Source organism: Enoplosus armatus, chromosome 17 (genome assembly GCF_043641665.1).
Source record: "Enoplosus armatus isolate fEnoArm2 chromosome 17, fEnoArm2.hap1, whole genome shotgun sequence".
Lineage (NCBI taxonomy): Eukaryota > Metazoa > Chordata > Actinopteri > Centrarchiformes > Enoplosidae > Enoplosus > Enoplosus armatus.
In genome coordinates, this window is record NC_092196.1 from 17,357,302 (window position 1) to 17,384,301 (window position 27,000).

At 42.2% G+C, this 27,000-nt stretch overlaps 3 protein-coding genes across 4 annotated transcripts; 1 reads left to right on the top strand and 2 right to left on the bottom strand.

Annotated features, from left to right (window-relative positions):
- Nucleotides 1-263: 263 nt before the first annotated feature.
- gjc1 (gap junction protein gamma 1) lies at nt 264-1,721 on the top strand. 2 transcript variants are annotated; one of them, XM_070922560.1, is made up of 4 exons: nt 264-602; nt 639-1,101; nt 1,201-1,520; nt 1,596-1,721. In XM_070922560.1, the coding sequence occupies exons 1-4, from the start codon at nt 264-266 to the stop codon at nt 1,719-1,721; spliced, it is 1,248 nt and encodes a 415-aa protein (XP_070778661.1). The 2 variants fall into 2 exon arrangements, with proteins under 2 accessions (XP_070778661.1, XP_070778660.1); XM_070922559.1 differs by having other exon boundaries at nt 264-1,721.
- Nucleotides 1,722-7,206: 5,485 nt separating this feature from the next.
- Nucleotides 7,207-14,756, bottom strand: LOC139300139 (alpha-2,8-sialyltransferase 8E-like). Its single transcript, XM_070923137.1, has 7 exons — nt 14,656-14,756; nt 13,719-13,793; nt 13,478-13,552; nt 12,627-12,771; nt 8,462-8,574; nt 8,248-8,340; nt 7,207-8,162 (listed from the first exon to the last, which is right to left on the bottom strand). Exons 1-7 carry the CDS (start codon nt 14,754-14,756, stop codon nt 7,685-7,687), a joined length of 1,080 nt encoding a protein of 359 aa, XP_070779238.1. The 3' UTR covers nt 7,207-7,684.
- Nucleotides 14,757-19,971: 5,215 nt separating this feature from the next.
- Nucleotides 19,972-25,372, bottom strand: LOC139300125 (alpha-2,8-sialyltransferase 8E-like). The gene is made up of 7 exons (XM_070923122.1): nt 25,225-25,372; nt 24,312-24,386; nt 24,069-24,143; nt 23,088-23,232; nt 21,030-21,142; nt 20,816-20,908; nt 19,972-20,730 (listed from the first exon to the last, which is right to left on the bottom strand). The coding sequence occupies exons 1-7, from the start codon at nt 25,323-25,325 to the stop codon at nt 20,253-20,255; spliced, it is 1,080 nt and encodes a 359-aa protein (XP_070779223.1). The 5' UTR covers nt 25,326-25,372; the 3' UTR covers nt 19,972-20,252.
- Nucleotides 25,373-27,000: the final 1,628 nt, after the last annotated feature.

A 27,000-nucleotide genomic window follows, 5' to 3' on the forward strand; every position in this document is an offset into this window, starting at 1 on the left:
AATTATTATGTCACCCCTTTTCACATTTTGCCACTGAATTTGCAGAACTAATACTATATCCACATGGATAAAAGTCTTTCTGGAAATATCTGTACAAATCGTACTGTTTGCTTTGATCATGTTTTGAAACTTGTATGTAGTGTGAACTCATACTGTCTTCCTTTCTCTCCCTGTTGTCTTCCCCTTTCCTCTTCCTTTACTTCCTCCAGAGTCTGTGAGCAGGTGAGAGAGGGACACTGTCTGCCCCACTGTCCAGCGACACCATGAGCTGGAGCTTCCTCACGCGGCTGCTGGAGGAGATCCACAACCACTCCACCTTCGTGGGGAAGCTGTGGCTCACCGTGCTCATCGTCTTCCGCATCGTTCTCACTGCTGTTGGAGGAGAATCCATCTACTACGACGAACAGAGCAAGTTTGTGTGCAACTCGGGCCAGCCGGGCTGTGAGAATGTCTGCTATGACGCCTTTGCCCCTCTATCTCACGTCCGCTTCTGGGTTTTCCAGATTATCTTAGTGGCGATGCCTTCTCTCATGTACATGGGCTATGCTGTCAACAAAATCGCACGATTAGATGAAGCCAAAGGAGGAGGTGGTTCTGCTGCAGTCAGAACAGGAGGAGGGGGTTACACGCACAGGAAGCCCAGGAAAATCTGCTTTGGAGCACGGCAGCACCGGGGCATCGAGGAGACCGAGGAGGACCAGGAAGATGATCCCATGATCTATGAGGTGCCAGAGATTGAGCCCCCCAAAAGGCCGCGGGATCCACTGCAACCCACACCCAGACCCAAAGTCCGGCATGATGGGCGCAAGCGTATCCAAGATGAGGGGCTGATGCGGGTCTACGTTTTGCAGCTGGTGACTCGTACAGTGCTAGAAGCAGGCTTTCTTGCAGGCCAGTATTTACTGTACGGGTTCCGTGTGACGCCTGTGTTTGTGTGCTCGGGGAAACCTTGTCCTCACAGCGTTGACTGCTTTGTGTCGCGGCCTACAGAGAAGACCATCTTCCTGCGCATCATGTATGGTGTTACTGTCCTTTGCCTCACGCTCAACGTTTGGGAGATGCTTCATTTGGGGATTGGTTCTATCTGTGACATTCTTCGCCGTCGGCGCTGCCCACCTCAGGAGGATGACTACCAGTTGGGTTTGCTGGGCACCAATGGGGGTGTGGAGAGCTCTGTAGGGGGGACAGGGCCTGAGGCAGGTTCTGAGGGAGGGGTAGGTGGTGATGGGGCTGCCGATTATGTGGGCTACCCCTTCTCGTGGAACACCCCATCAGCTCCTCCTGGCTACAACATAGTGGTAAAGCCAGAGCAGATGCCCTACACAGACCTTAGCAACGCTAAGATGGCATGCAAGCAGAACCGGGCCAACATTGCCCAAGAAGAGCAGCAGCAATTTGGTAGCAATGAGGATAACTTTCCCACTGGAGGGGAGGCCCGCGTGGCTTTGAACAAAGACATGATCCAGCAAGCTCATGAGCAACTGGAAGCGGCCATCCAGGCCTACAGTCAGCAGCACCGGGCAGAGGAGCAGCTTGGGGACAACCAGGACGACAAGCCCCAAAGTAACATCATCCAGGCCCAACCTCAGCCACAGCCTCAGCTTCAGAAAGAGCGCAAGCATAGATTCAAGCACGGGAAAGGAGGCAGCAGTGGAGGAGGCAGCAGCAGCAACAGCAGCAGCAGCAAATCAGGAGAGGGCAAGCCCTCTGTATGGATTTAACTCCGGAAACAGTGACATGTATTGAAACCATGTATATATAGAGATTGGATGATGAGTTGTTGCAATCTTCCTTGGATATTGAAACACCACTGTGCCTTAAAGAATCCTGCAAGCTGGAGAAGATGTGTTTGTGTACTAAGGTGTGTAAAAAAGTGATGTTGCAGCTGACGATTTGTTTTGTCTGGGCTATCACTGTCTAACTTGAAACATCACACCAACGCAAACTGTATAGGCTACAGTCTGTAGTTTACATGTCTTGTTCTCCTCAAGTTCTGAAGCAGATTATTGACCTCTGTTGTCTTGCCGTTCATCCTTTCTTAGGGATTTGAAAATTACTGAATGATAATGAGTTCTGTTGCAAATCAGATTGATCCCAGATTTGGCTTAGCTCATTTTCTGGCCGCTCCTCTGCAAAGACACCGTCTCAATTAATTCATTGGTATCCTAATTCTTGGGACATCAAAATACAATGACATCAAAATGAAGTATGATCATAATACAAATGCAAAGGGATGTCATGTCATCACTTTGCCCTAGCAAACTAAAGCTATAACTTTGTGCTGTAATGACATTATCAAGGAATGGAATAACAACATAAATGCAATAAAATGAAACATAATTCAGCAGCAGCGCCTAAAGCAGTGGCTTTATAATGCAGCGAGAATATCACCTTCCTGAAGGCTGTGTCCTGTCAGTCATGTTCTGAGTCTGTTTTCTCTCCAGTGTCGATCACAGTGTTATGTTTCTGTGACTTTGCATTTGACAGTGTGTTTGTATATGTTTCCTGTGTTTTTTTTTTAAAGCTGTGCTACACCAGCTGCTGCTCAGAAACCGTGGAGTACAGCGGGTGGCTTTTCATCCGGTCTACATCTGAAATTTCCTGAGAAAAAAATATCTTTTTAACAAGGTGCATAAGCAATCCAGTTTTTATACCATTCTCTTCAACTTCTCAGTTTCTCTCTCTGGCTCTTCATGGCTATTGAAAAAGGCTGCTCAGCACTCCACTGGTGTCCCATCTGCCTTGTAGTGGACTGCCCCCTGGTGGTATCCTCCACGGGCTTCCTTTATTGGGGAGTAGATGCCAGTTGCCAATGCTACCTGCATCCAGCAACACCTTAACCAGCTGTAGTGTTCCTTTTCTATTGACAAACCTTGTGTCAGTTAAGTCTTCCCAGCGCTACACATTCAGTGTTCGATGCACAAGGCTGCATTATCACCATGTTGTAATGGAAAAGGTTTAAAGCCATTACTATAGTATAGTGAGACCAAACACTGTCTGTGTGATGCAAGTGTCAGTGCCAAGATTTTATGCTAGGCTGCTATGAAGCCTGGTTGTTTGTGGCTTTGGAATACTGTGGCCATGCTACTCCAGTTGTGGAAAAATGCCTACATGAGACCAACCCTTTTGTAAAAGTCACTTGTTTTTTTGTATTTCAGTATGTGTATTGCTTTTTGGAATGGGATTTAAAACAGTAAACTTCAAAATGGAGTCAATTCTTATGTTCAAGCCAGTGTTTTATATGAAAACACATTTCTTTTGTAAAATAAAGTAAAGCAAAGTAAATTCTTTTAAAATGAATTAGTTGTATGGATATTTATGGTTAATGTGTTTTAAATTGCCTTCCAATTGTAAAAAATGTGAAATATGACATAGTATATTTTTATAATATGTCGGCTACAGTGACTTAATGACGTAAAGAAAAAAAGCCAGACGTTTCCTTGTATGTTACAGTATCAGTATGTAATGTATGTATCAACCCTCTGGGCTGTGTTTTAATAAACAGTGTTACTCCTTTTCCAACATTGTTCTCAGATATGCTGAACAGCTGTGGGTGAGGACAAACTGGCTGAAGGAATGAGTTGGGGAAAGGACAGAAAGTGCAAAATTATTCAAACAATTCCAAGCGTCACCCCACAGGAGCTTTCCAAACAACCAGCAGTTCTGATTGCTTATTCAGGGGAGGGGGAGCAAATCTGAAAATCTGGCACATTATGTTCTTGATTTAATAAATCTCATCTGAAAAAGTGTTTCCCAGGAAATAATGAACTAACTGAACAAACCATCATCCATCTGAAGATGTGAGGCTGTATAATATGACATGGCTTCCTTCACATAAACATGGTGTACAAGTGGAAAATAGAGTTTTTCTGGTTTTCTGATTGGTTTGTTTACCACTGGCCTCCACGTGTCTGTTCAATAAGCCAGCCAACAGCAGATAGTCATAAATCACCAAATGTACTTCAGTCAGCTGCTCCCCAGTGCAGCGATTGACTCTGGCGACACTGGTTCTACTGACGCCACCCTTATCCCAATAAGCCACAAGTGATTAACAGTCAGTGTCAGTCTCTTTCCCTGGAGGCCAATCAGCCCTCATTAAATTCTTCCCCACTGAGCTCAACTAAAGTATTTAATGCTTTTTTGGAGCAGTAAACAAATTAAATAAATAGATACAGGTAGTTGGTGATGCTTTGCAGTTAGAGCCAGCTGAGGCCACTAGAGGGCGACTAACTGTCAAAGGAGGGAGCACTTCAGAGAGCGAGGAAGGAGCAATTTGAGAAGGTGCTATTGAGGTACCCCATCTGTTCAGAGTCTGCATGACTGGCAGCTTGGCCTTACATATCCAAAACTATTCTAGGTTATGTGGCTCAGACTGGCTTTGTTTTTAGGGGAAATATGGAATTCAGGCAGCTATTCAGTTCAAAAGAATTACCCTGTGGCACAGCTATGTATTTGTCTCGCCCTGTTCTCTTTTGCCCATTGAGTGACTGAGACAGAGAATAAAGTAGAAAGAAAGCGTGCTCAGTGGACAGAATTGGCTTTTACAACTACTTTTAGTAGGGTTTACTCTCCTCTCATATTGTTGCTGTCCTGTGAAAACCATGGGCTTTTTAAAAACACACCAAAAGCAAACACAGGACAAACCAAGAGTAAAAGTGCCCTGTCTGATTTGGTACTCATAGTCTATTAGTGTGCCAATTTGTGGTTTGAGCTTTGTGACAATGCAATTACGAGATCCTGATAACTAAGGATGGGCAGTTAAACCCATATACAGTATGTCTTTGTTGGTTTCTTTCCGAGATGTTTATTCTGATCATCACCAGAATACATGACATAAAATCACCCACATTTGAGATATGTTTCACTTGACAGCGACAATATGCATCTGAGCACCTAATGGTGAAGACTCAGTTTGGAACTGAAAGCCATATAATCATCCCTCCTATCTGGCAGCTGAAGGATGAGAACGTGAAAGAGATTCACAGGTACAGCAGGATTGGTGTAATCACCATTTATGAGGTTAACAGTGTTGGAACAATGCTCATATAGACAATTATTCCTTTGTGATTTATCTCTGTAATGTATATTGTACTGACAGAGAATTAAAACGTTGTATCAGATGAAGTCTTTTGTGGGTCTATTCATCAGGGATACCACAATGTCCACCCTCAGCATCTGTCTGTCTATGTAAAACAATGTCTGTGTTCAGAAGAAAGACTGTTGTGAGGCTGTTTTGTTTCCCTACATGTTTCTTATAGTCACCCATGTGGGATGTGACAATAGAACCAGTGGTATTACCAGAACAAACTCTGATTCATACATGCAATTGTGTGTTTGTGTGTTTTTCTATGCCTTTTGTAAAATGTACATTTCTTTGAGTGCCATTCAGCTATCCCCTTGCAAAGATTTCTTTTTCATATACTTTGATGGATACATTTCATTTGCATGTGAAAAGACCTATTTTCCTACAAAAATAAATCAGAAATGCATATTGAATAAAGTCTCTGCATCTTTTGTTTGGGCTCCCTAGCAGAAAAGGAACTAAAAGGCTTCCCACTATTGAAATGTTGAGTATTGTCTTGTTCCTGTTGTCAGTATGAGATCTGTGTTTGATTTTGATTGGTGGAGAGCAGGGGGTCTCTACAGTCCTATCAGGAGAATTACAGTCACATGGGCTGATGTTGTGTCACTGGCAGGAACAACACAGGAGACCGAAGAGATGTCACTTCTGCTCATGTCAGCTGTGTCATTTTGTTTGTCACTTTGGCAGTTCATTCTGTGACAGCTGAACTTCAGCTTGTGATGACGGAACATTTGAGTCTTGGAGGCTTTAAATTATACTAATGCATTATGAGTTTGCTCCAATTAACTACTGATTTTAAAAACTGAATTGTCCTTGATAATACAATCACTTCTTCAATCAAGCTGAACCATCAGAAATGTTCAGAAATCATTCAGTGCTATTGAAAATATGAGTACAAAGATGAATATGTGTCCGCACTCCCTTTTTTCCACCTAATTTTCCACTTTGTGTCTGTTGTCATTAGTGAGTTCACAGCCAAACTGACTGGAGAATAGAGATCAAAAAAGGACATGGAAAGTTTGTTTCTGTGATTCTCTGAAATATTTTTTTCCCTGGTGCGTCTAGCCAGTGGGAATGAGCAGAGTGCTGCAGCTGGATGTACAACGAGGTCACTGTCGATATGAGTGGAATATCCACAAGCAATGTCTAGTTGTGGCAGCAGGCAATTTTCTCTAAAACGAAACAAACATTCCATTAATTGTCTAATTGGCCAGATGTACTAACCCTACACAAATGTAATTTTAGAGATAGTGTACTTCCTTTATGAACTTGGGGATAGGGAAAGAGGAATTGGACAAAAACTGCTCGGTGCTGTTTCTGTACAAGGCAGTAATATTCCCCGTCAGGATGCTCTCGATGTTGCAGGAGTAGAAATTCGTAATTCGTAGTATTTGAGATATCTGGAATTTCCTCAAGTGTGAAACAGTCTCTGCCTTTTCTCACCACTAAGTTAGTATGCAGCACTCAGGTAAGGCCCTCTGTGATGTGGACACAAAGGTACTTTGTCAGCCCTCTCCTCAAGGACCCATTGATATCAAGGGGGACATAGTTCCTTCCCTGCCTCTTCCTGAAGTCCACTATCGGCTCCTTGGTCTTTCCGACGTTCAGGAGTAGGTTGTTGCCCTGACACCAGTGGGTCAGGTCCTCTACTTCCTTAAGGTAGGCCTTTTCACCACAGAGTTGAAAGTGGCTACACAGTAGTATGTGCAGAGGGAGTACAGCATGGGGCTCAGAACGCAGCCCTGAGGTGCTCCAGTGTTAAGAATGAGGGTGGAAGAGGTGTGCCTGCCAAGAAGTCAAAGGTCGTGTTGAAGACCCACCGAGTCTTAATGAAAATGTTACCAAAGAAAGCTCAGCCAAAGGCAAAGTGCAAGGTTCAGGATCACTACATTACCTTACATTAAAGTCAGTTAAATCTGCATGGATTTAGCATTTACATCAACTTAAAAAGTACTAATTTCCAAACTATTCTGTATATTCTATAGTCATCTTCTGTGTGTGACGTGTGAGTACTATACATTTCCCCTCAACACAACTCTATTTTCAACAGAATATTTTAGTGGTTAAATGTATGACGTGCTAAAATATGTCCAAATATTCTTTACATTCAGTGTGCTGCTGTTTTTATGAAATTTTAATTTGTGTTTTAGCCAGACAGTCTTCATTAAAAAGACATTTTTGATGTTCTTCAAAATACATTCAGTTTTTCACTTTCCAAAAAGCCCCCATGGTCAGTTACATAACTTTTGTTCTTGATTAACATAAGACACTATGTAGACCCTCTCAAAGGCCTCGCAAAGAAATTCTCATTTAAATAAAAATAACTCCCTACAAACATTTGTGGTAATGCAGAATATTTACAGTCGTATGATTGTTGCATGAATTCAGAGCAAATGTCTTGGCTGCTGACAGGCCAACTCTTCACTGTGAATCCAAGCATCCACCTTGCTTGGAAACACTTAATGCGTGTCATCTTCAACAAAATAGGTCGGTCCATTCATTCAAAAGTACATGAAACACTTCATGAGCGACTGGCTTCATCTTGAGGCTACAAAGAAGGAACTTTGTTCCTGTCCTGTCAGCCGACACTGGGTCTGAGAACTACTTTACATCTGGTTGACAATCTCCCAGGTGAAGGTTGAGCACCCCCTGACTGTGCAGCCGCAACAAAAGGTCAAACTCAGCCGGCATGGCGTGAAATTTCGCTTTACCTTTTTTGTCATCATAGTAGTGGTTAGTCAGGACATAGAGTCCATGTGGGTGATTACTGAAGGGCCAGAACCCGTAAAGATGCACACTGGCACAGAGTTCCAGTGCCAGGCTAACCATCATTATGCCGGTACTGAGCCGCACTGCTTTTAGGCCTTGGGAGCGCCAGAAGAGGTCCAGACTCTGGAGGTACTCGGGGTTGAAGAAGATGGGGCGGATGGGGCTTTCAAAATCCTCAAGGGTGTAGGTGGCCCGCAGGCACACAGGAGTGTTGTGACCATAGGAGAAGGTGGGAAGGAGCAGCAGGGAGTTGCCGTATCTATGGAGACTCTCCACAAATGGACGGCGATGCAGATTTAGGGACCCATACCTGAAAATAATCAGTAGATGTGAAGCTACAAGACAAAATGAACATTTTAATACGATTATGCAGTGAGATTCATCTTCTTGCTCACTTCTCCAGGAGGATGCTTGGGTTTGCTGTCACAAGGTCAGTCTTGATGCCCACATGTTTCTCATACTCGTCTTCTAAAGGAGGAAGGTTGCACCTGAACGAGCAACAAAGAAGATACATAGATCGTTATTATGGAATTTCAACAGATGAGTTTAATTCTGTTGGTTAACATTGTCATCAGCCTTTCAGTCCATTACAATGGACATCTTTCTTACCTGATCACAAACTCAGCTGAATCAATCATCTCCCCACAGCCACTGTCAGCCAGGATCCCTCCGTTCCCAACAACAGCACACGTGTCCCATGTTTTATTTGGGAATGGATGCTCCTGGACCAACAACAAAACAACAACATTTATAATTATTATAATATACTGGGTGTGAAAAACAAAGAGCTATATTAATGGAGGTAAATCTATGGCTGGATCTCATTTGCCAATGTATCCACAATCTGAGAAATCTCCTGCAATATTCACATGTGTTGACATATGTGTTTCTAAGTTTAAGGTTCCTTCCCTGTCTGGTTAAATTGCCTCAGAGTCTTGGGTTTATTCAGCCATGTATTCCTATAACCCTCAGCAGTAATGATTTCATGAGCTTCTTTAATGATAAAATTCTAACTGTTAGAGACAGAATTGATCACCTCCTGTCTTCAGGTAGTACCTTACCTTCAAACACAGGAATCTCAGAAATAGCTGTAAAACCTGATGTATATTTAGATTGCTTTTCTCCCATTGACCTTCACCAAATTACTAAAACCATCTCTTCATCTAAGCCATCAACTTGTCTCTTAGACCCCATCCCAACCTGGCTGCTCAAAGAGGTTTTACCTTTAGTCAGCACTTCTTTAATAGACTTGATCAACCTGTCTTTATTAACAGGCTACGTACCACAGTCCTTTAAAGTAGCTGAAATTAAACCTCTTCTTAAAAAGCCCACTCTTGATCCAGAGGTTTTAGCCAACTACAGACCTATATCTAACCTTCCCTTTCTCTCCAAGATTCTTGAGAAAGCAGTCGCCAACCAGCTGTGTGATTTTCTACATGACAATGAGGACTTTCAGTCAGGTTTCAGAGCTCATCATAGCACAGAGACAGCACTGGTGAAAGTTACAAACGACCTTCTAACTGCATCAGACAAGGGACTTGTCTCTGTACTTGTTTTGTTAGATCTTAGTGCTGCATTCGACGCCATTGACCATCATATCCTATTGCAGAGACTGGAACATTTAATTGGCATCAAAGGAACCGCACTAAGCTGGTTTAAGTCGTATTTATCAGATTGATCTCAGTTTGTACATGTTAACGATGAATCCTCCATGTACGCCAAAGTCAGTCATGGAGTTCTACAAGGTTCTGTGCTTGGACCAATACTATTCACCTTACATATGCTTCCTTTAGGGAATATTATTACAAAACACTCCATACATTTTCATTGCTATGCGGATGATACCCAGCTATATTTATCGATCAAGCCAGAAGAACCTCATCAGTTAGCCAAGCTCCAAGCATGCCTTAAGGACATAAAGACCTGGATGACCTGTAATTATCTGATGTTGAACTCAGACAAGACAGAAGTTATTGTTCTTGGCCCTGAACACCTCAGAAACACACTATCTAAGGATATTGTTACCCTAGATGGCATTGCCCTGGCCTCCAGCGCCACGTTGTCTTTCATCAGGACATGTCCTTTAACTCCCACGTAAAACAAACTTCAAGGACTGCCTTCTTTCACCCCGTAACATTGCAAAAATCAGGAAGATCCTGTCTCAAACAGATGCAGAAAAATTAGTCCATGCATTTGTCACGTCTAGGCTGGATTATTGCAATTCCTTATTATCAGGCTGTCCCAATAAGTCCCTGAGGACTCTCCAGCTAATCCAGAATGCTGCGGCATGTGTACTGACAGGAAACAGGAAAAGAGATCATATTTCTCCTGTGTTAGCTTCGCTGCACTGGCTCCCTGTAAAATCTAGAATAGAGTTTAAAATCCTTCTCCTGACTTACAAAGCTCTTACTGGTCAGGCACCATCATATCTTAAAGAGCTCATAGTACCCTATTACCCCACTAGAGCACTGCGCTCCCAGAATGCAGGGCTGCTTGTGGTTCCTAGAGTCTCCAGAAGCAGAACAGGAGCCCAGAGCCTTCAGCTATCAAGCTCCTCTCCTGTGGAATCGGCTCCCAGTTTGGGTCCGGGAGGCAGACACACTCTCTACTTTTGAGAGTAGGCTCAAAACTTTGCTTTTTGATAACGCTTATAGTTAGGGCTGGCTCAGGCCTGCCTGGACCAGCCCCCTAGTTATGCTGCTAAAGGCCTAGACTGCTGGGGGACTTCCCATGATGCACTGAGATTTCCTCCTCTCCCTCTTCATCTTTGCACATTCGTCACAGTCCAATGCATGTTACTAACTTTATATCTTCCCCGGAGTTTCTTTGTGCTTTCTCGTCTCGCAGGTTGCTGTGGATTGTGGTCCTGGTACGCCTGGGTGCAGCTGCCAAGGGCCTGCCTGACTCTCATCACTAAAGTTATTATGTTTAGTCGTAGTTCTGTTACTATTAAAGCTGTTATTGCTATTATTAATCTCAGCTACTATTACAGCTGTAACTACTATTATCAGTCATATTTCCAGTATTATTATAATTATAGCTGCTATTTCTACTGCTAGTGCTGCCATACATCTCTGCCTGTCTGTCTGTCTGTCTGTCTGTCTATCTGTGTCTCTACGTCTATCTCTCTCTCTCTGTCTCTTTCTGTCTGTCTGTCTGTCTCTCCCCCTCTCTCCCTCTCTCTCTCTGTCTCTCTCTCTCTCAAACCCAACCGGTCAAAGCAGATGACCGCACACCTAGAGTCTGGTACTGCTCGAGGTTTCTGCCTCTTAAAAGGAAGTTTTTCCTTGCCACTGTCGCCAAAGTGCTTGCTCATGGTGGGAAATGTTGGGTCTCTGTAATAACATTATAAAGAGTTGGTCTAGACCTGCTCTATTTTGTAAAGTGTCATGACATGACTTTTGTTGTGATTTGGCGCTATATAAATAAAATTGAATTGAACTGAAGTGAAATTGAATTGAAGGTGTGTCCAAAATCCAATGGACGATAAAGCTTTATTTTATTGGTTCAATGGTTATTAAGGATGCACCAGCTGTTAAGGATAAACCAGGATTAACTAGGAGTGGTCAAATTCAAATGGACAATAAAAGATAAGGAAATAACAGCTGTGTCCTCTAGATTCAGGGAAAAGAAGGCTGCATTACACTGCCACATTTCAGACCATTTAACACCAGTTAGACCAGATTTATTGCAGGTCCTTCAGGACAAAAAACACGGGTTCCCATAAAGCATACTGGCAGCTTTAACCATGCAGATGACACAGTTGTTGTCAGTCTGCTTCATGAAAATGAGTCAAAAGTTACTGCAAGCCTGTGGTCAATGAGCCTGTACAGTGGTGTGATGATCACTTCCTGAGGCTAAACATTCAAAAAGACCTCACTTCTACATAAGTGCCACATACTTGTGCAGTATATTAATAAGAAATTAAGTGAAATGTCTTCACAAACATTAAATGGATTGTTGTCAAATCTTTTACGGATGGTCACGGTTCCCAGACGATGAATCCTAATGACTTTGTGGATCCCCTGACCTTTTCTCTGGTGCCAACATGAGGTTGACATTTGTGGTTTTGAGTGAAATGCCTCAACAACAATTGGATGTATTGCCATGATATTTGGTACAGATATTCACGTTATGTGTATGGTAGCTGTTGTTTTTACTGTCTTTTATTGTTTTATTGAGTTTTTATGCTGCTTTGTTACAGAAACAACTGAGTGGCATAGAGGTAAGTACATAGCTGAAGTCAAAGACAAGACAAGACCTTTTTCTGGGCTGAAGCCAGTTCCAAATGAGAGGGCTAAAGAAAAGACTGCAATTCTCTGTGGCTCACAGTTATATGTATCCACATCTGCTTTTTGCACAGTTGTCTTTATTATTACCCTATATTTTTTCATGATATTCACATTTTGAGTTATTTTCAATAAATGACTGCAATCATTTTATTTCACCATTTAATTATGTGTATTGCATTTGTCAGCGGTCGAAAATCACAGCAAATTAAAAAATGATTGAATGAGACAGGTTTGATGAGTCGTATTTTGGATTCTTACAATTCCGCTATTATAAATGTAAATGTGGTAGAGCATTTGACTGCAGATCAAGAGCTTCCCAGTTGAAATCTGGGCGCCCCCTGTTTTTTTTGTGTATTAAAAAGCCGACATGTGAGTAGACACATGAGTTATGGCATGTAACATGCAAGAGCGAAGAAGTGAAATTATCTCAACACCCAACAAGCAGCAGATGTGGTAAAATGAATGAATGACAAACATCATACCTTTGCAAAGGTTTTGAAAATCGCTGGGGTCACCTGGAGGGTCCTTGTCTTTTCCGCATCGTACACAATCTTTGATCCCACTGGAGTGTTGTCTTGGGTAATGGCGGCTTTCTCAAAACCACGGCACTTGCTGCTCAGCTGAGATCTGGGGAATCACAAGGACTTCTTCAAATAACATACAAGACAGTCAGGAATGTTGAAACTGACTGACAAGCCAGTTTAGTAACAGTGACAGCTAACTGAACAGGCTGTTCAGGTTCTTTTATCAGCGGAATTAACTTCTTTGTAAAACTGTCCTCAGGGACACCATGTTCAGCATTGTCCCAGTCACACATCAGCATGATAATCAAAGGCCTCCGTAAGGCCAAACCACGTCCTACACAGGAACTCTTCACACAGGCTATCTACTACTAAGTTATATTCGTTTCACACTAGAGCATACCTTACTTACATTGGCAATGACTTGAACATCATGCCTCTTCCTCCTTCCCCTCATCCCTCTATTCTCATCCCTCCATTCCTCACCCATCATCCCCCATCCCTTCATCCTTCACCCCCATCTCTCCATCTCTTTACCCTTAATCCATTTATCCTACATCCATAATATGCAATAAACTACTCAGAATCCATATCTTTATTGGCGCGGTCTCTACTTGAAGTAGTGTATGTTCATATATTAGGGTAGTTTATATGAACTGCCTTTTCATACTCATTGTACATCCCTTGTGACTGTGAGGATATAGGGACAATTTCTGCATATATAAGCATTTCTGTCATGCCTATGTACACTGGAGATACAGCATATCTGTTCATGCATGGACATTTATTTGCAATTCTGGATTTCTCTTTACCTGAGTTTTTGGTAATTGTCCTCCTGCTTCTTCCAGTTTGGAGAGTAACGCTCTTTTACTTTGTCAATGACCTCCCTGTGACACAGACACACACACACATATACACACACACACACACACACACACACATCAAAATACACAATCAAGTGTGTGATCCCTGTAACACTGATATTACCTGATGTGATTAAGGCATAAACAAAACAGTCACTTAAAGACAAACAATGATGGTGTTCACTCTCACTTGCAGCCTTTACAGAGTTCAGAGGGCCGAGGGTGACGTTTCTTTGGACGAGGCGGTTTACGAGGTTCAGCGTTGCTGTGGAGCAACAAGAGAGAAAGAGGACAGATGAGAAAAACTAGATCATCTACTTGGCTCTTAACCCTCAGTTTTCTTGGTTTCATTTTCTGTAGCTACATCACTTGAGAAGAAAATCCTGTCCTAAATACACTGTATTTAGTTCTGTGTGCATGAATAACATCAATAATCAAGTTATTCATTGTCAGAGTGTATCCAGCTTAATGTCCTTTAAGTTCAGATGGTGTTGGTGTGGTTGCTCCTGTTGAGCTGGGACAGCCTCACATATGTCACTTTCAATGGCTTTAGGTTTCACTGTGAGAGATTCTGCCATTGGTGTTTGAATCCCTTGTTGGATTCTGCCAACATTTTGCTACAAGAAACACTTTATTTTTACACCATCAAAAGTGAGCGTCAGGTTTGTAACAATGGAGTTGAAAAACAAATTAAAGAAGTTTTCCAAATTAATTTTCCAAATTTCTCTGCTAGTATCATTACTATTTTGGTATTGTGGGACGAATCATAATGTTGAAGCACAGATATACACAGAGCCTTGTAAGATGTTTTCACACATACCTGGGAATAAAATCAGCCTCTTTTTCTGAACACCAGTTTGACAAAGAAGATGGAATAAACGGAAAAGAAGTGAGAAAGACGAAGACCAAAGTGTAGAAAAAAAACTGACTTTTATATCAACATCTTCTACCACTCTTGTCTTGTAGCCTTGTCAAACCCCAGCATGCTCCCACTACCACACCACCAGCAAAAAACATTTCCAATTGGTTTGAAGAGATTGTGTGTGTGTGTGTGTGTGTGTGTGTGGGTGTGTGTGTGTGTGTGTGTGTGTGTGTGGATGTGTGTGTGTGTGTAGTTAAACACTTACTTGTCTTCGTACATGTGCCAGATGACAGTGGTCAGCAGGCTCCCCAAACAGAGGAGAGTGATCATCAAAGAGATGAGAGACTTCAAGAACTGTCCCCTCATACCTCTACCTTCCTGCTAACTACAACCACTAGCCCCCTAACCTTCTGTCCTCTCTCTCTTCTTCTTACTCTTACTCATGAATGTTAATATTTTTCCGGATGTTTTCTGGTTTGATTCCTCAGTCATGTAAGTAGCACTTAAAACCAGGTTGCATAATCTGGCAGAAACGACCAACCAAGCGAATGAGACACACCTTTTGTCTGCTGTCAGATGATATGGATAAGCAGAGACGCAAATAGATTAGGAAACAATGCATTTTTTTCTCCTCTACCTCATCCTCACCCTGTCTGACTTGTTTGCTAGTTCTGCACCCTGGAAAGGGCTGCAGTTAGCCTGTCAATCAACTGTAGACCTAAACTGGATTATAACTCATTCGAAAGCCTTGTTCTTTGTCTTTCACTCCCAACCTGGAAGACACTAAAGTTTTATTCATTATACTGTACTGCACTCCAGTTCCGTACTCTGAATTTTTAATCTGAATTCTTAAGTCTTATATTTTTATCAGGTTTAGTCCTTAAAACAGACAAAGTAATTATTGTAGGTGATTTTAATATTCATGTGGATGTTGATAATGATAACCTTGGTACTGCGTTTACCTCATTATTGGATTCAATCTTCTGTCAGAGTGTACATAAACCCATTCACTGTTTTAATCACACCCTCGACCTGGTTCTGACATATGGCACTGAAATTGAACATCTAATAATCTTTCCACAGAATCCTTTCTTATCGGACCATTATTTCATAAGTTACTACACACCATTAGGCAAAAGTTCCTACTCTAGATGTCTATCTTATAGTGCTGTAGCTAAGTTTAAGGAAGTGATTCCATCTGTATTTTTTTCAATGCCATGTCTCAATATAACTGAGGACTCCTATGCCAACTTTAGTCCCTCCCAATTTGATAATCTTGTTGATATCTTTGATCAGGACATGTCCTTTAACTCTCAGATAAAACAAATTTCAAGGACTGCCTTTTTCACCTAGGTAACATTGCAAAAGTCAGGAAGATCCTGTCTCAAACAGATGCAGAAAAACTAGTCCATGCATTTGTTACTTCTAAACTGGATTATTGCAATTCCTTATTATCAGGCTGTCCTAATAAGTCCCTTACATGCCATTGTTGTGACTGTTTACAGGAGGAAGCTGGAGTGGAAACTCCAGCAGAACAACACCAGAGAGGTCTGGAGTGGAAAGAGGACCATCACGGGTTACAGGCCGACCAACAACAGAGGAGCTGAAGGCAGTGTGGACCGGGCCAATGAACTGAATCTGTTTTTCAACAGATTTGACTCTGTGGGCCCTGCTCAACGCCCCCATGACTCTTCTGCTGTCTGCCTCCAACCTTCACCTATTCCACTCCTACCTGCTCAACCGCGTCTACGTCCACCTGGATAAGCCGGCGAGCACTGTGAGAGTCAGGTTTTTTGACTCCTCCAGTGCGTTCAACACCATCCATCCGGCTCTACTGGGTGAGAAGCTGACGGAGATGCAGGTGGATGCCCCCTCGTGTCCTGGATTGTCAACTACCTGACTGGCAGACCTCAGTATGTGCGCTTACAACACTGCGCGTCAGACAGAGTGGTCAGCAACACCGGGGCCCCGCAGGGGACTGTCCTCTCTCCCTTCCTCTTCACCATCTACACCACAGACTTCAGCTACTGCACTGAGACCTGCCATCTTCAGAAGTTTTCTGATGACTCAGCAATAGTTGGATGTATCAGTAAGGGTGATGAGGAGGAGTACAGGGCTGCTGTGGACAGCTTTGTCGCATGGTGCGAGCAGAACCACCTGCAGCTCAACGTGACAAAGACTAAGGAACTGACTGTTGATCTGAGGGGGACCAAGGCGCCGATGACCCCTGTTTCCATCCAGGGGGTCAGTGTGGACATTGTAGAGGATTACAAGTACCTGGGAGTTCACATAGACAATAAACTGGACTGGGTAAAGAACACCAATGCCCTCTACAGGAAGGGTCAGAGCCATCTCTATTTTCTGAGGCGGCTGAGGTCCTTCAACATCTGCCGGACTATGCTGAGGATGTTCTATGAGTCTGTGGTGGCCAGTGCTATCCTCTATGCTGTTGCATGCTGGGGCAGCAGGCTGAGGGTGGCGGACTCCAACAGACTCAACAAACTGATCCGCAAGGCCAGTGTGGGGGTGGAGTTGGACTCTCTGACGGTGGTGTCAGAGAGGAGGATGCTGTCCAAGCTGCGGGGCATCTTGGACAATGTTTCACATCCTCTCCATGACGTACTGGTCGGACACAAGAGCACCTTCAGTGGGAGACTCATTCCTCCCAAATGTACAACAGAGCGACACAGGAAATCATTCCTGCCTGTGGCCATCAAACTGTTCAACTCCTCCTTCTGAGTGTCGACACTCAGGAAGAGACTGGAAATCTGGACCTACTTCACCTGCCATATACTACCTCACCATTTATTCTTTAAATGTTTCAGTGCAATACATATATAGTCATACACAACAGTGCAATACATACATATATATATACACACATACATATACATTGTTATTGTATATATTTTTTACTTTCATTTTTCACTTAAATACTGTAAATGTGTGTATTTTTATTTTTTATTCTCTATTTCTTATTTTTATATTTGGACATACTTTTAGCTCTAAATTATGCTACTTTCTAATCTTGAATGGGAGCACCGGTACTGTACAATTTCCCCCCGGGGATCAATAAAGTATTTCTGACTCTGACTCTGATTAAGACTCTCCAGAGCTCATAGTACCCTGTTACCCCACTAGAGCGCTGCGCTCCCAGAATGCAGGGTTGCTTGTGCTTCCTAGAGTCTCCAAGAGCAGAACGGGAGCCAGAGCCTTCAGCTATCAAGCTCCTCTCCTGTGGAACCAGATCCCAGTTTGGGTCCGGGAGGCAGACACACTCTTTTAAGAGTAGCCTTAAAACTTTGCTTGTTGATAAGGCTTATAGTTAGGGCTGGCTCAGGCCTGCCTAGACCAGCCCCTAGTTATGCTGCTCTAAGCCTAGACTGCTGCACTGAGCTTTCCTCCTCTCCCTACATCTGGTACATCTGGCTGCTGCCATTGGCCTGCTTGACTCTCATCACTACAATTATTATTATTAGTCATAGTTCCTTTATTATTTAAACTGTTATTGCCATTATTAGTCATATTTCAGTTATTATTACAGCTGTAACTACTATTATTAGTAATATTTCCATTGTTATTGTGGTTGCTACGGCTGTTGCTGGTGTTGCTAACATCTCTGCCTGTCTGTCTCTCTGTCTGTGTCAGTGTCTCTCTCTCTCTCTCTCTCTCTCTCTCTCTCTCTCTCTCTCTCGCTCCCCAACCCAACCAGTTAAAGCAGTTGCAGACCTACAGTCTGGTTCTGCTTGAGGTTTCTGCCTCTTAAAAGTATGTATTTAAATGTATTTGCTCTTTCTCTCTCAGTATGAGTCTGACTGAGTGTAAATGACTAGTGAAAACAGATGCAAGAGGATCCAAAGCGTATACGCTGATATTTTTGACTCAAGTTCTGGAAACACATTATCACAAGACGACATCTTGTGGACTTTGAGACTGGCACATTTTTCTAAAATAACCAAAGCATCAAGAATGTCAATCAAATGCGAAAAAGTACAACTTATTACCAAACTCCCCTCATGCCGCCTCCTTACCACACAGAAACAAGAGGGGTCAACCAAAATACACCCAGGTGGCTTTCTTAGGAAGAATCAAAAACACCACGAGGAACTACATGGCATAAAATCCACATGTAAATCAATGACATCAATGTAATTTCAACTCACCTGTTCATAAAGAAACATAAACGCCCTTCACATTCTTCTGCCCTATTACACATCCTGTACACACCAGCTGTGTGTAGATAAACGAAAGATGCCAAATATCCTCTGGTTCCAGTCTTTACATTACGATGGCCATTTTCTGATGTTTTCTTAGATCAAATAATTAATAGATGAAAATAATTGTTAGTGGGCATTCTACATTCTCACCTTCAGGCCTCTAAACATCTTTGAAATGGCAGTCAACCCATAACCACTGTATGTGGCTTAACCTTAAATCTTTAGACATTATATGTAACAGTATGTTTTGTGCATTTTTAACAGCATTTTCCTCTCATCTAATGAGGCTTGACTGAAAAGCCTCTGGTTCCAGGAGCTCTAATCATGAGCTCTGGGACCTCTGAGTAACCTGATGGAATAATTGTGTAGGCTTTCTCCAGCTTTGGGCCCTTTAATTTTTGTCACCTTCCACCTCGATGGCTCTGACCGGTGAATGGCTCCGCGAAGGACGTGTCATAGACGACGGGGCCTGTCGCCTGAGCTACGAGATTGCACAAAGGTGTTTATGTTTAACGCGCTATCCATTGCAGTATTTTCCACAGCACCAGGGGGCATAAAAAGAATGCACTTCACTCTGCACTAGAGCTTGTTGTTGCTGAGGAAGAATTTATCTGTTTTTATCTATTAAATGTGATGGCTATCCCCACAATACACAATGATGTCATTTTTGGAGCATGGACACAGCCTTGGATAGAACCCACTTTGGGAGCCAGTAATGGGGTCATATAGTATTACAAATCAACCAGAGAATATTCTAATTCTCCAAGAACACAGGAAGTAAAAAGTAATTTCCTACAGCTCTCTCTGGCTATTGAACACAGCTGCTCAGCAATCCACTGGTGTTCACTTGTAGTTGACAGCCCTCTGATGGTATAATATAATAACACAGAACAAACCAAGAGTATAGATGCCCTGTCTGATTTGGTTCTCATAGTATAACAATCCTATCCCAGTCTGGTCCCTGTGGTGATGAGGTACAGCCTGTTGTAACACTCACCATAGCAACCTTTGTGAGGAGGGACCTCCTGTGTTTACTGGTTTTATTATTCCTGTTTCTTTCTGCAGTGTCTCTGTTTAGTCCTTGGCTCCGGGCCTCACTTAACAGGATTCTCTGAGTACCACAGCCCAGAGGGCAGCCATGATGGTTTGTAGTTGATGCCTCTGGGACACGACTCCTGCAGGCACTCTGAGATCTGAGGCTTACCTCATGTCTGTATCACGTCCAGCAGTGTCATCTTCTGTGTGTGACGTGTGTGAGTACTATACATTTCCCCTCAACACAGCTCTATTTTCAACAGAATATTTTAGTGGTTAAATGTGTGACATGCTCAAAAATGTCCAAAGATTCTTTACATTCAGTGTGCTGCTGTTTTCATGAAATTTTAATTTGTGTTTTAGCCAGACAATCTTCATTAAAAAGACATTTTTGATTTTCTTCAAAATACATTCAGTTTTTCACTTTCCAAAAAGCCCCCATGGTCAGTTACATAACTTTTGAACTTGATTAACATAAGACACTATGTAGACCTTCACAAAGGCCTCGCAAAGAAATTCTCATTTAAATACAAATAACTCCCTACAAATTACTAGCTGGAACATTTGTGGTAATGCAGAATATTTACAGTCGTGGGTCTGGGTCTGAGAACTACTTTACATCTGGCTGACAATCTCCCAGGTGAAGGTTGAGCACCCCCTGATTGTGCAGCCGCAACAAAAGGTCAAACTCAGCCGGCATGGCGTGAAATGACGCTTTAGCTTTTCTGTCATCATAGTAGTGGTTAGTCAGGACATAAAGTCCATGTGGGTGATTACTGAAGGGCCAGAACCCGTAAAGATGCACACTGGCACAGAGTTCCAGTGCCAGGCTAACCATCATTATGCCGGTACTGAGCCGCGCTCCTTTTAGGCCTTGTGAGCGCCAGAAGAGGTCCAGACTCCGGAGGTAGTCGGGGTTGAAGAAGATGGGGCGGATGGGGCTTTCAAAGTCCTCAAGCGTGTAGGTGGCCCGCAGGCACACAGGAGTGCTGAAACCGTAGGAGAAGGCGGGAAGGAGCAGCAGGGAGTTGCCATATTTGTGGAGACTCTCCACAAACGGACGGCGATGCAGATTTAGGGACCCATACCTGAAAATAATCAGTAGATGTGAAGCTACAAGACAAAATGAACATTTCAATATGACAGTGCAGTGAGATTCATCTTCTTGCTCACTTCTCCAGGAGGATGCTTGGGTTTGCTGTCACAAGGTCAGTCTTGATGCCCACATGTTTCTCATACTCGTCTTCTAAAGGAGCAAGGTTGCACCTGAACGAGCAACAAGGAAGATACATAGATCGTTATTATGGAATTTCAACAGATGAGTTTAATTCTGTTGGTTAACATTGTCATCAGCCTTTCAGTCCATTACACTGGACATCTTTCTTACCTGATCACAAACTCAGCTGAATCAATCATCTCCCCACAGCCACTGTCAGCCAGGATCCCTCCGTTCCCAACAACAGCACACGTGTCCCATGTTTTATTTGGGAACGGATGCTCCTGGACCAACAACAAAACAACAACATTTATAATTATTATAATATACTGGGTGTGAAAAACAAAGAGCTATATTAATGGAGAGAAATCTATGGCTGGATCTCATTTGCCAATGTATCCACAATCTGAGAAATCTCCTGCAATATTCACATGTGTTGACATATGTGTTTCTAAGTTTAAGGTTCCTTCCCTGTCTGGTTAAATTGCCTCAGAGTCTTGGTTTTTCTAATATTTTATGATTACAGTCATTTTTTGATTCTAGGTTAACATTGAAGCAACTATTAATCTTATTCCAGGCTGCACCCTGCACTCTGCATGTCAGTGAAACTTGTTTTGTGGTTTACAGAAATGTTATTCACATTTTTGTGATGTCACTGGTGTATATTTTACGGGTTGTTATCATGGAGTTCAGTTATCACCAAAGTTTTTATGTGTTTTGTATTTACGTGGTCAAGGTGTGTCCAAAATCCAATGGACGATAAAGCTTTATTTTATTGGTTCCATGGTTATTAAGGATTCAGCAGCTGTTAAGGATAAACCAGGATTAACTAGGAGTGGTCAAAATCAAATGGACAATAAAGGATAAGGATGCCAAAGCTGTGTCCTCTAGATTCAGGGAAAAGAAGGCTGCATTACACTGCCACATTTCAGACCATTTAACACCAGTTAGACCAGATTTATTGCAGGTCCTTCAGGACAAAACAGAGCAAAGATAACACCTATACAGTATAGCTCAGTGGAAGAGTGTTTGTGATCAATTATGAAAATGGGAATTGAGGGTTTAGCAATTCTTCACTGTGGCACAAATGAAATATAACTAGATCGCCTTTCTCAATACACGAAAAGGGATGTAGCTCGGAAGCTAGTTGACCATCTGACAACCTAAGACGGGTTCTCATAAAGCATACTGGCAGCTTTAACCGTGCAGATGACACAGTTGTTGTCAGTCTGCTTCATGAAAATGAGTCAAAAGTTATTGTAAGCCTGTGGTCAATGAGCCTGTACAGTGGTGTGATGATCACTTCCTGAGGCTAAACATTCAAAAAGACCTCACTTCTACATAAGCACCACATACTTGTGCAGTATATTAACAAGAAATTAAGTGAAATGTCCTCACAAACATTAAATGGATTGCTGTCAAATCTTTTACGGATGGTCACGGTTCCCAGACGATGAATCCTAATGACTTTGTGGATCCCCTGACCTTTTCTCTGGTGCCAACATGAGGTTGACATTTGTGGTTTTGAGTGAAATGCCTCAACAACAATTGGATGTATTGCCATGATATTTGGTACAGATATTCACGTTATGTGTATGGTAGCTGTTGTTTTTACTGTCTTTTATTGTTTTATTGAGTTTTTATGCTGCTTTGTTACAGAAACAACTGAGTGGCATAGAGGTAAGTACATAGCTGAAGTCAAAGACAAGACAAGACTTTTTCTGGGCTGAAGCCACTTCCAAATGAGAGGACTGAAGAAAAGACTGCAATTCTCTGTGGCTCACAGTTATATGTATCCATATCTGCTTTTTGCACAGTTGTCTTTATTATTACCCTATATTTTTTTCATGATATTCACATTTTGAGTTATTTTCAATAAATGACTGCAATCATTTTATTTCACCATTTAATCATGTGTATTGCATTTATCAGCGGTCGAAAATCACAGCAAATTAAAAAATGATTGAATGAGACAGGTTTGATGAGTCGTATTTTGGATTCTTACAATTCCGCTCTTATAAATGTAAATGTGGTAGAGCATTTGACTGCAGATCAAGAGCTTCCCAGTTGAAATCTGGGCGCCCCCTGTTTTTTTTGTGTATTAAAGAGCCGACATGTGAGTAGACACATGAGTTATGGCATGTAACATGCAAGAGCGAAGAAGTGAAATTATCTCAACACCCAACAAGCAGCAGATGTGGTAAAATGAATGAATGACAAACATCATACCTTTGCAAAGGTTTTGAAAATCGCTGGGGTCACCTGGAGGGTCCTTGTCTTTTCCGCATCGTACACAATCTTTGATCCCACTGGAGTGTTGTCTTGGGTAATGGCGGCTTTCTCAAAACCACGGCACTTGCTGCTCAGCTGAGATCTGGGGAATCACAAGGACTTCTTTAAATAACATACAAGACAGTCAGGAATGTTGAAACTGACTGACAGGTCAGTTTAGTAACAGTGACAGCTAACTGAACAGGCTGTTCAGTTTCTTTTATAGAAGGATTTTAATTCAATAAAAAGACCCAGGTGAGTTAAAGTAGTCTTGGGTCCTACAGGTGAAGTCCCTATGTTTTACCATAACTCACGTGACTTTGTTATGCCATGTGTGTTATATTTAGACATCATCAGAGGAATTAACTTCTTTGTAAAACTGTTCTCAGGGACACCATGTTCAGCATTGTCCCAGTCACACATCAGCATGATAATCAAAGGCCTCCGTAAGGCCAAACCACGTCCTACACAGGAACTCTTCACACAGGCTATCTACTACTAAGTTATATTCGTTTCACACTAGAGCATACCTTACTTACATTGGCAATGACTTGAACATCATGCCTCTTCCTCCTTCCCCTCATCCCTCTATTCTCATCCCTCCATTCCTCACCCATCATCCCCCATCCCTTCATCCTTCACCCCCATCTCTCCATCTCTTTACCCTTAATCCATTTATCCTACATCCATAATATGCAATAAACTACTCAGAATCCATATCTTTATTGGCGCGGTCTCTACTTGAAGTAGTGTATGTTCATATATTAGGGTAGTTTATATGAACTGCCTTTTCATACTCATTGTACATCCCTTGTGACTGTGAGGATATAGGGACAATTTCTGCATATATAGGCATTTCTGTCATGCCTATGTACACTGGAGATACAGCATATCTGTTCATGCATGGACATTTATTTGCAATTCTGGATTTCTCTTTACCTGAGTTTTTGGTAATTGTCCTCCTGCTTCTTCCAGTTTGGAGAGTAACGCTCTTTTACTTTGTCAATGACCTCCCTGTGACACAGACACACACACACATATACACACACACACACACACACACACACACATCAAAATACACAATCAAGTGTGTGATCCCTGTAACACTGATATTACCTGATGTGATTAAGGCATAAACAAAACAGTCACTTAAAGACAAACAATGATGGTGTTCACTCTCACTTGCAGCCTTTACAGAGTTCAGAGGGCCGAGGGTGACGTTTCTTTGGACGAGGCGGTTTACAAGGTTCAACGTTGCTGTGGAGCAACAAGAGAGAAAGAGGACAGGTGAGAAAAACTAGATCATCTACTTGGATCTTAACCCTCAGTTTTCTTGGTTTCATTTTCTGTAGCTACATCACTTGAGAAGAAAATCCTGTCCTAAATACACTGTATTTAGTTCTGTGTGCATGAATAACATCAATAATCAAGTTATTCATTGTCAGAGTGTATCCAGCTTAATGTCCTTTAAGTTCAGATGGTGTTGGTGTGGTTGCTCCTGTTGAGCTGGGACAGCCTCACATATGTCACTTTCAATGGCTTTAGGTTTCACTGTGAGAGATTCTGCCATTGGTGTTTGAATCCCTTGTTGGATTCTGCCAACATTTTGCTACAAGAAACACTTTATTTTTACACCATCAAAAGTGAGCGTCAGGTTTGTAACAATGGAGTTGAAAAACAAATTAAAGAAGTTTTCCAAATTAATTTTCCAAATTTCTCTGCTAGTATCATTACTATTTTGGTATTGTGGGACGAATCATAATGTTGAAGCACAGATATACACAGAGCCTTATAAGATGTTTTCACACATACCTGGGAATAAAATCAGCCTCTTTTTCTGAACACCAGTTTGACAAAGAAGATGGAATAAACGGAAAAGAAGTGAGAAAGACGAAGACCAAAGTGTAGAAAAAAAACTGACTTTTATATCAACATCTTCTACCACTCTTGTCTTGTAGCCTTGTCAAACCCCAGCATGCTCCCACTACCACACCACCAGCAAAAAACATTTCCAATTGGTTTGAAGAGATTGTGTGTGTGTGTGTGTGTGTGTGTGTGTGTGTGTGTGGATGTGTGTGTGTAGTTAAACACTTACTTGTCTTCGTACATGTGCCAGATGACAGTGGTCAGCAGGCTCCCCAAACAGAGGAGAGTGATAATCAAAGAGATGAGAGACTTCAAGAACTGTCCCCTCATACCTCTACCTTCCTGCTAACTACAACCACTAGCCCCCTAACCTTCTGTCCTCTCTCTCTTCTTCTTACTCTTGCTCAAGAATGTTAATATTTTTCCGGATGTTTTCTGGTTTGATTCCTCAGTCATGTAAGTAGCACTTAAAACCAGGTTGCATAATCTGGCAGAAACGACCAACCAAGCGAATGAGACACACCTTTTGTCTGCTGTCAGATCATATGGATAAGCAGAGACGCCCATAGGTTAGGAAACAATGCATCCTCACCCTGTCTGACTGGTTTGCTAGTTCTGCACCCTGGAAAGGGCTGCAGTTAGCCTGTCAATCAACTGTAGACCTAAACTGGATTACAACTCATTCTAAAGCCTTGTTCTTTGTCTTTCACTCCCAACCTGGAAGACACTAAAGTTTTATTCATTATACTGTACTGCACTCCAGTTCCGTACTCTGAATTTTTAATCTGAATTCTTAAGTCTTATATTTTTATCAGGTTTAGTCCTTAAAACAGACAAAGTAATTATTGTAGGTGATTTTAATATTCATGTGGATGTTGATAATGATAACCTTGGTACTGCATTTAAGCTGCGGGGCATCTTGGACAATGTTTCACATCCTCTCCATGACGTACTGGTCGGACACAAGAGCACCTTCAGTGGGAGACTCATTCCTCCCAAATGTACAACAGAGCGACACAGGAAATCATTCCTGCCTGTGGCCATCAAACAGTTCAACTCCTCCTTCTGAGTGTCGACACTCAGGAAGAGACTGGAAATCTGGACCTACTTCACCTGCCATATACTACCTCACTATTTATTCTTTAAATGTTTCAGTGCAATACATATATAGTCATACACAACAGTGCAATACATACATATATATATACACACATACATCTACATTGTTATTGTATATATTTTTTACTTTCATTTTTCACTTCAATACTGTAAATGTGTGTATTTTTATTTTTTATTTTCTGTTTCTTATCTTTATATTTGGACATACTTTTAGCTCTAAATTATGCTACTTTCTAATCTTGAATGGGAGCACCGGTACTGTACAATTTCCCCCCGGGGATCAATAAAGTATTTCTGACTCTGACTCTGATTAAGACTCTCCAGAGCTCATAGTACCCTGTTACCCCATTAGAGCGCTGCGCTCCCAGAATGCAGGGTTGCTTATGGTTCCTAGAGTCTCCAAAAGCAGAACGGGAGCCAGAGCCTTCAGCTATCAAGCTCCTCTCCTGTGGAACCAGATCCCAGTTTGGGTCCGGGAGGCAGACACACTCTTTTAAGAGTTGGCTTAAAACTTTGCTTGTTGATAAGGCTTATAGTTAGGGCTGGCTCAGGCCTGCCTAGACCAGCCCCTAGTTATGCTGCTATAAGCCTAGACTGCTGCACTGAGCTTTCCTCCTCTCCCTACATCTGGTACATCTGGCTGCTGCCATTGGCCTGTGTTGTATACTATTGCTAGTGTTATAGTGCAAGCCCATAAGGCTCAAACTGTTGGATGATTTAAGATTGTGTTTGCAGGATATTCAGTTAAGAATTAAATGCTTGCTCGAATTAAGGACAAAATATGTTATTGCGCGTAGGATGAGAGCAGGATGCACCAAGGACAGAGTGTACTGTGGGAAAGAACACTGAGTTCCTCATTAGAGACAATCACACGAGGTGGTTAGGG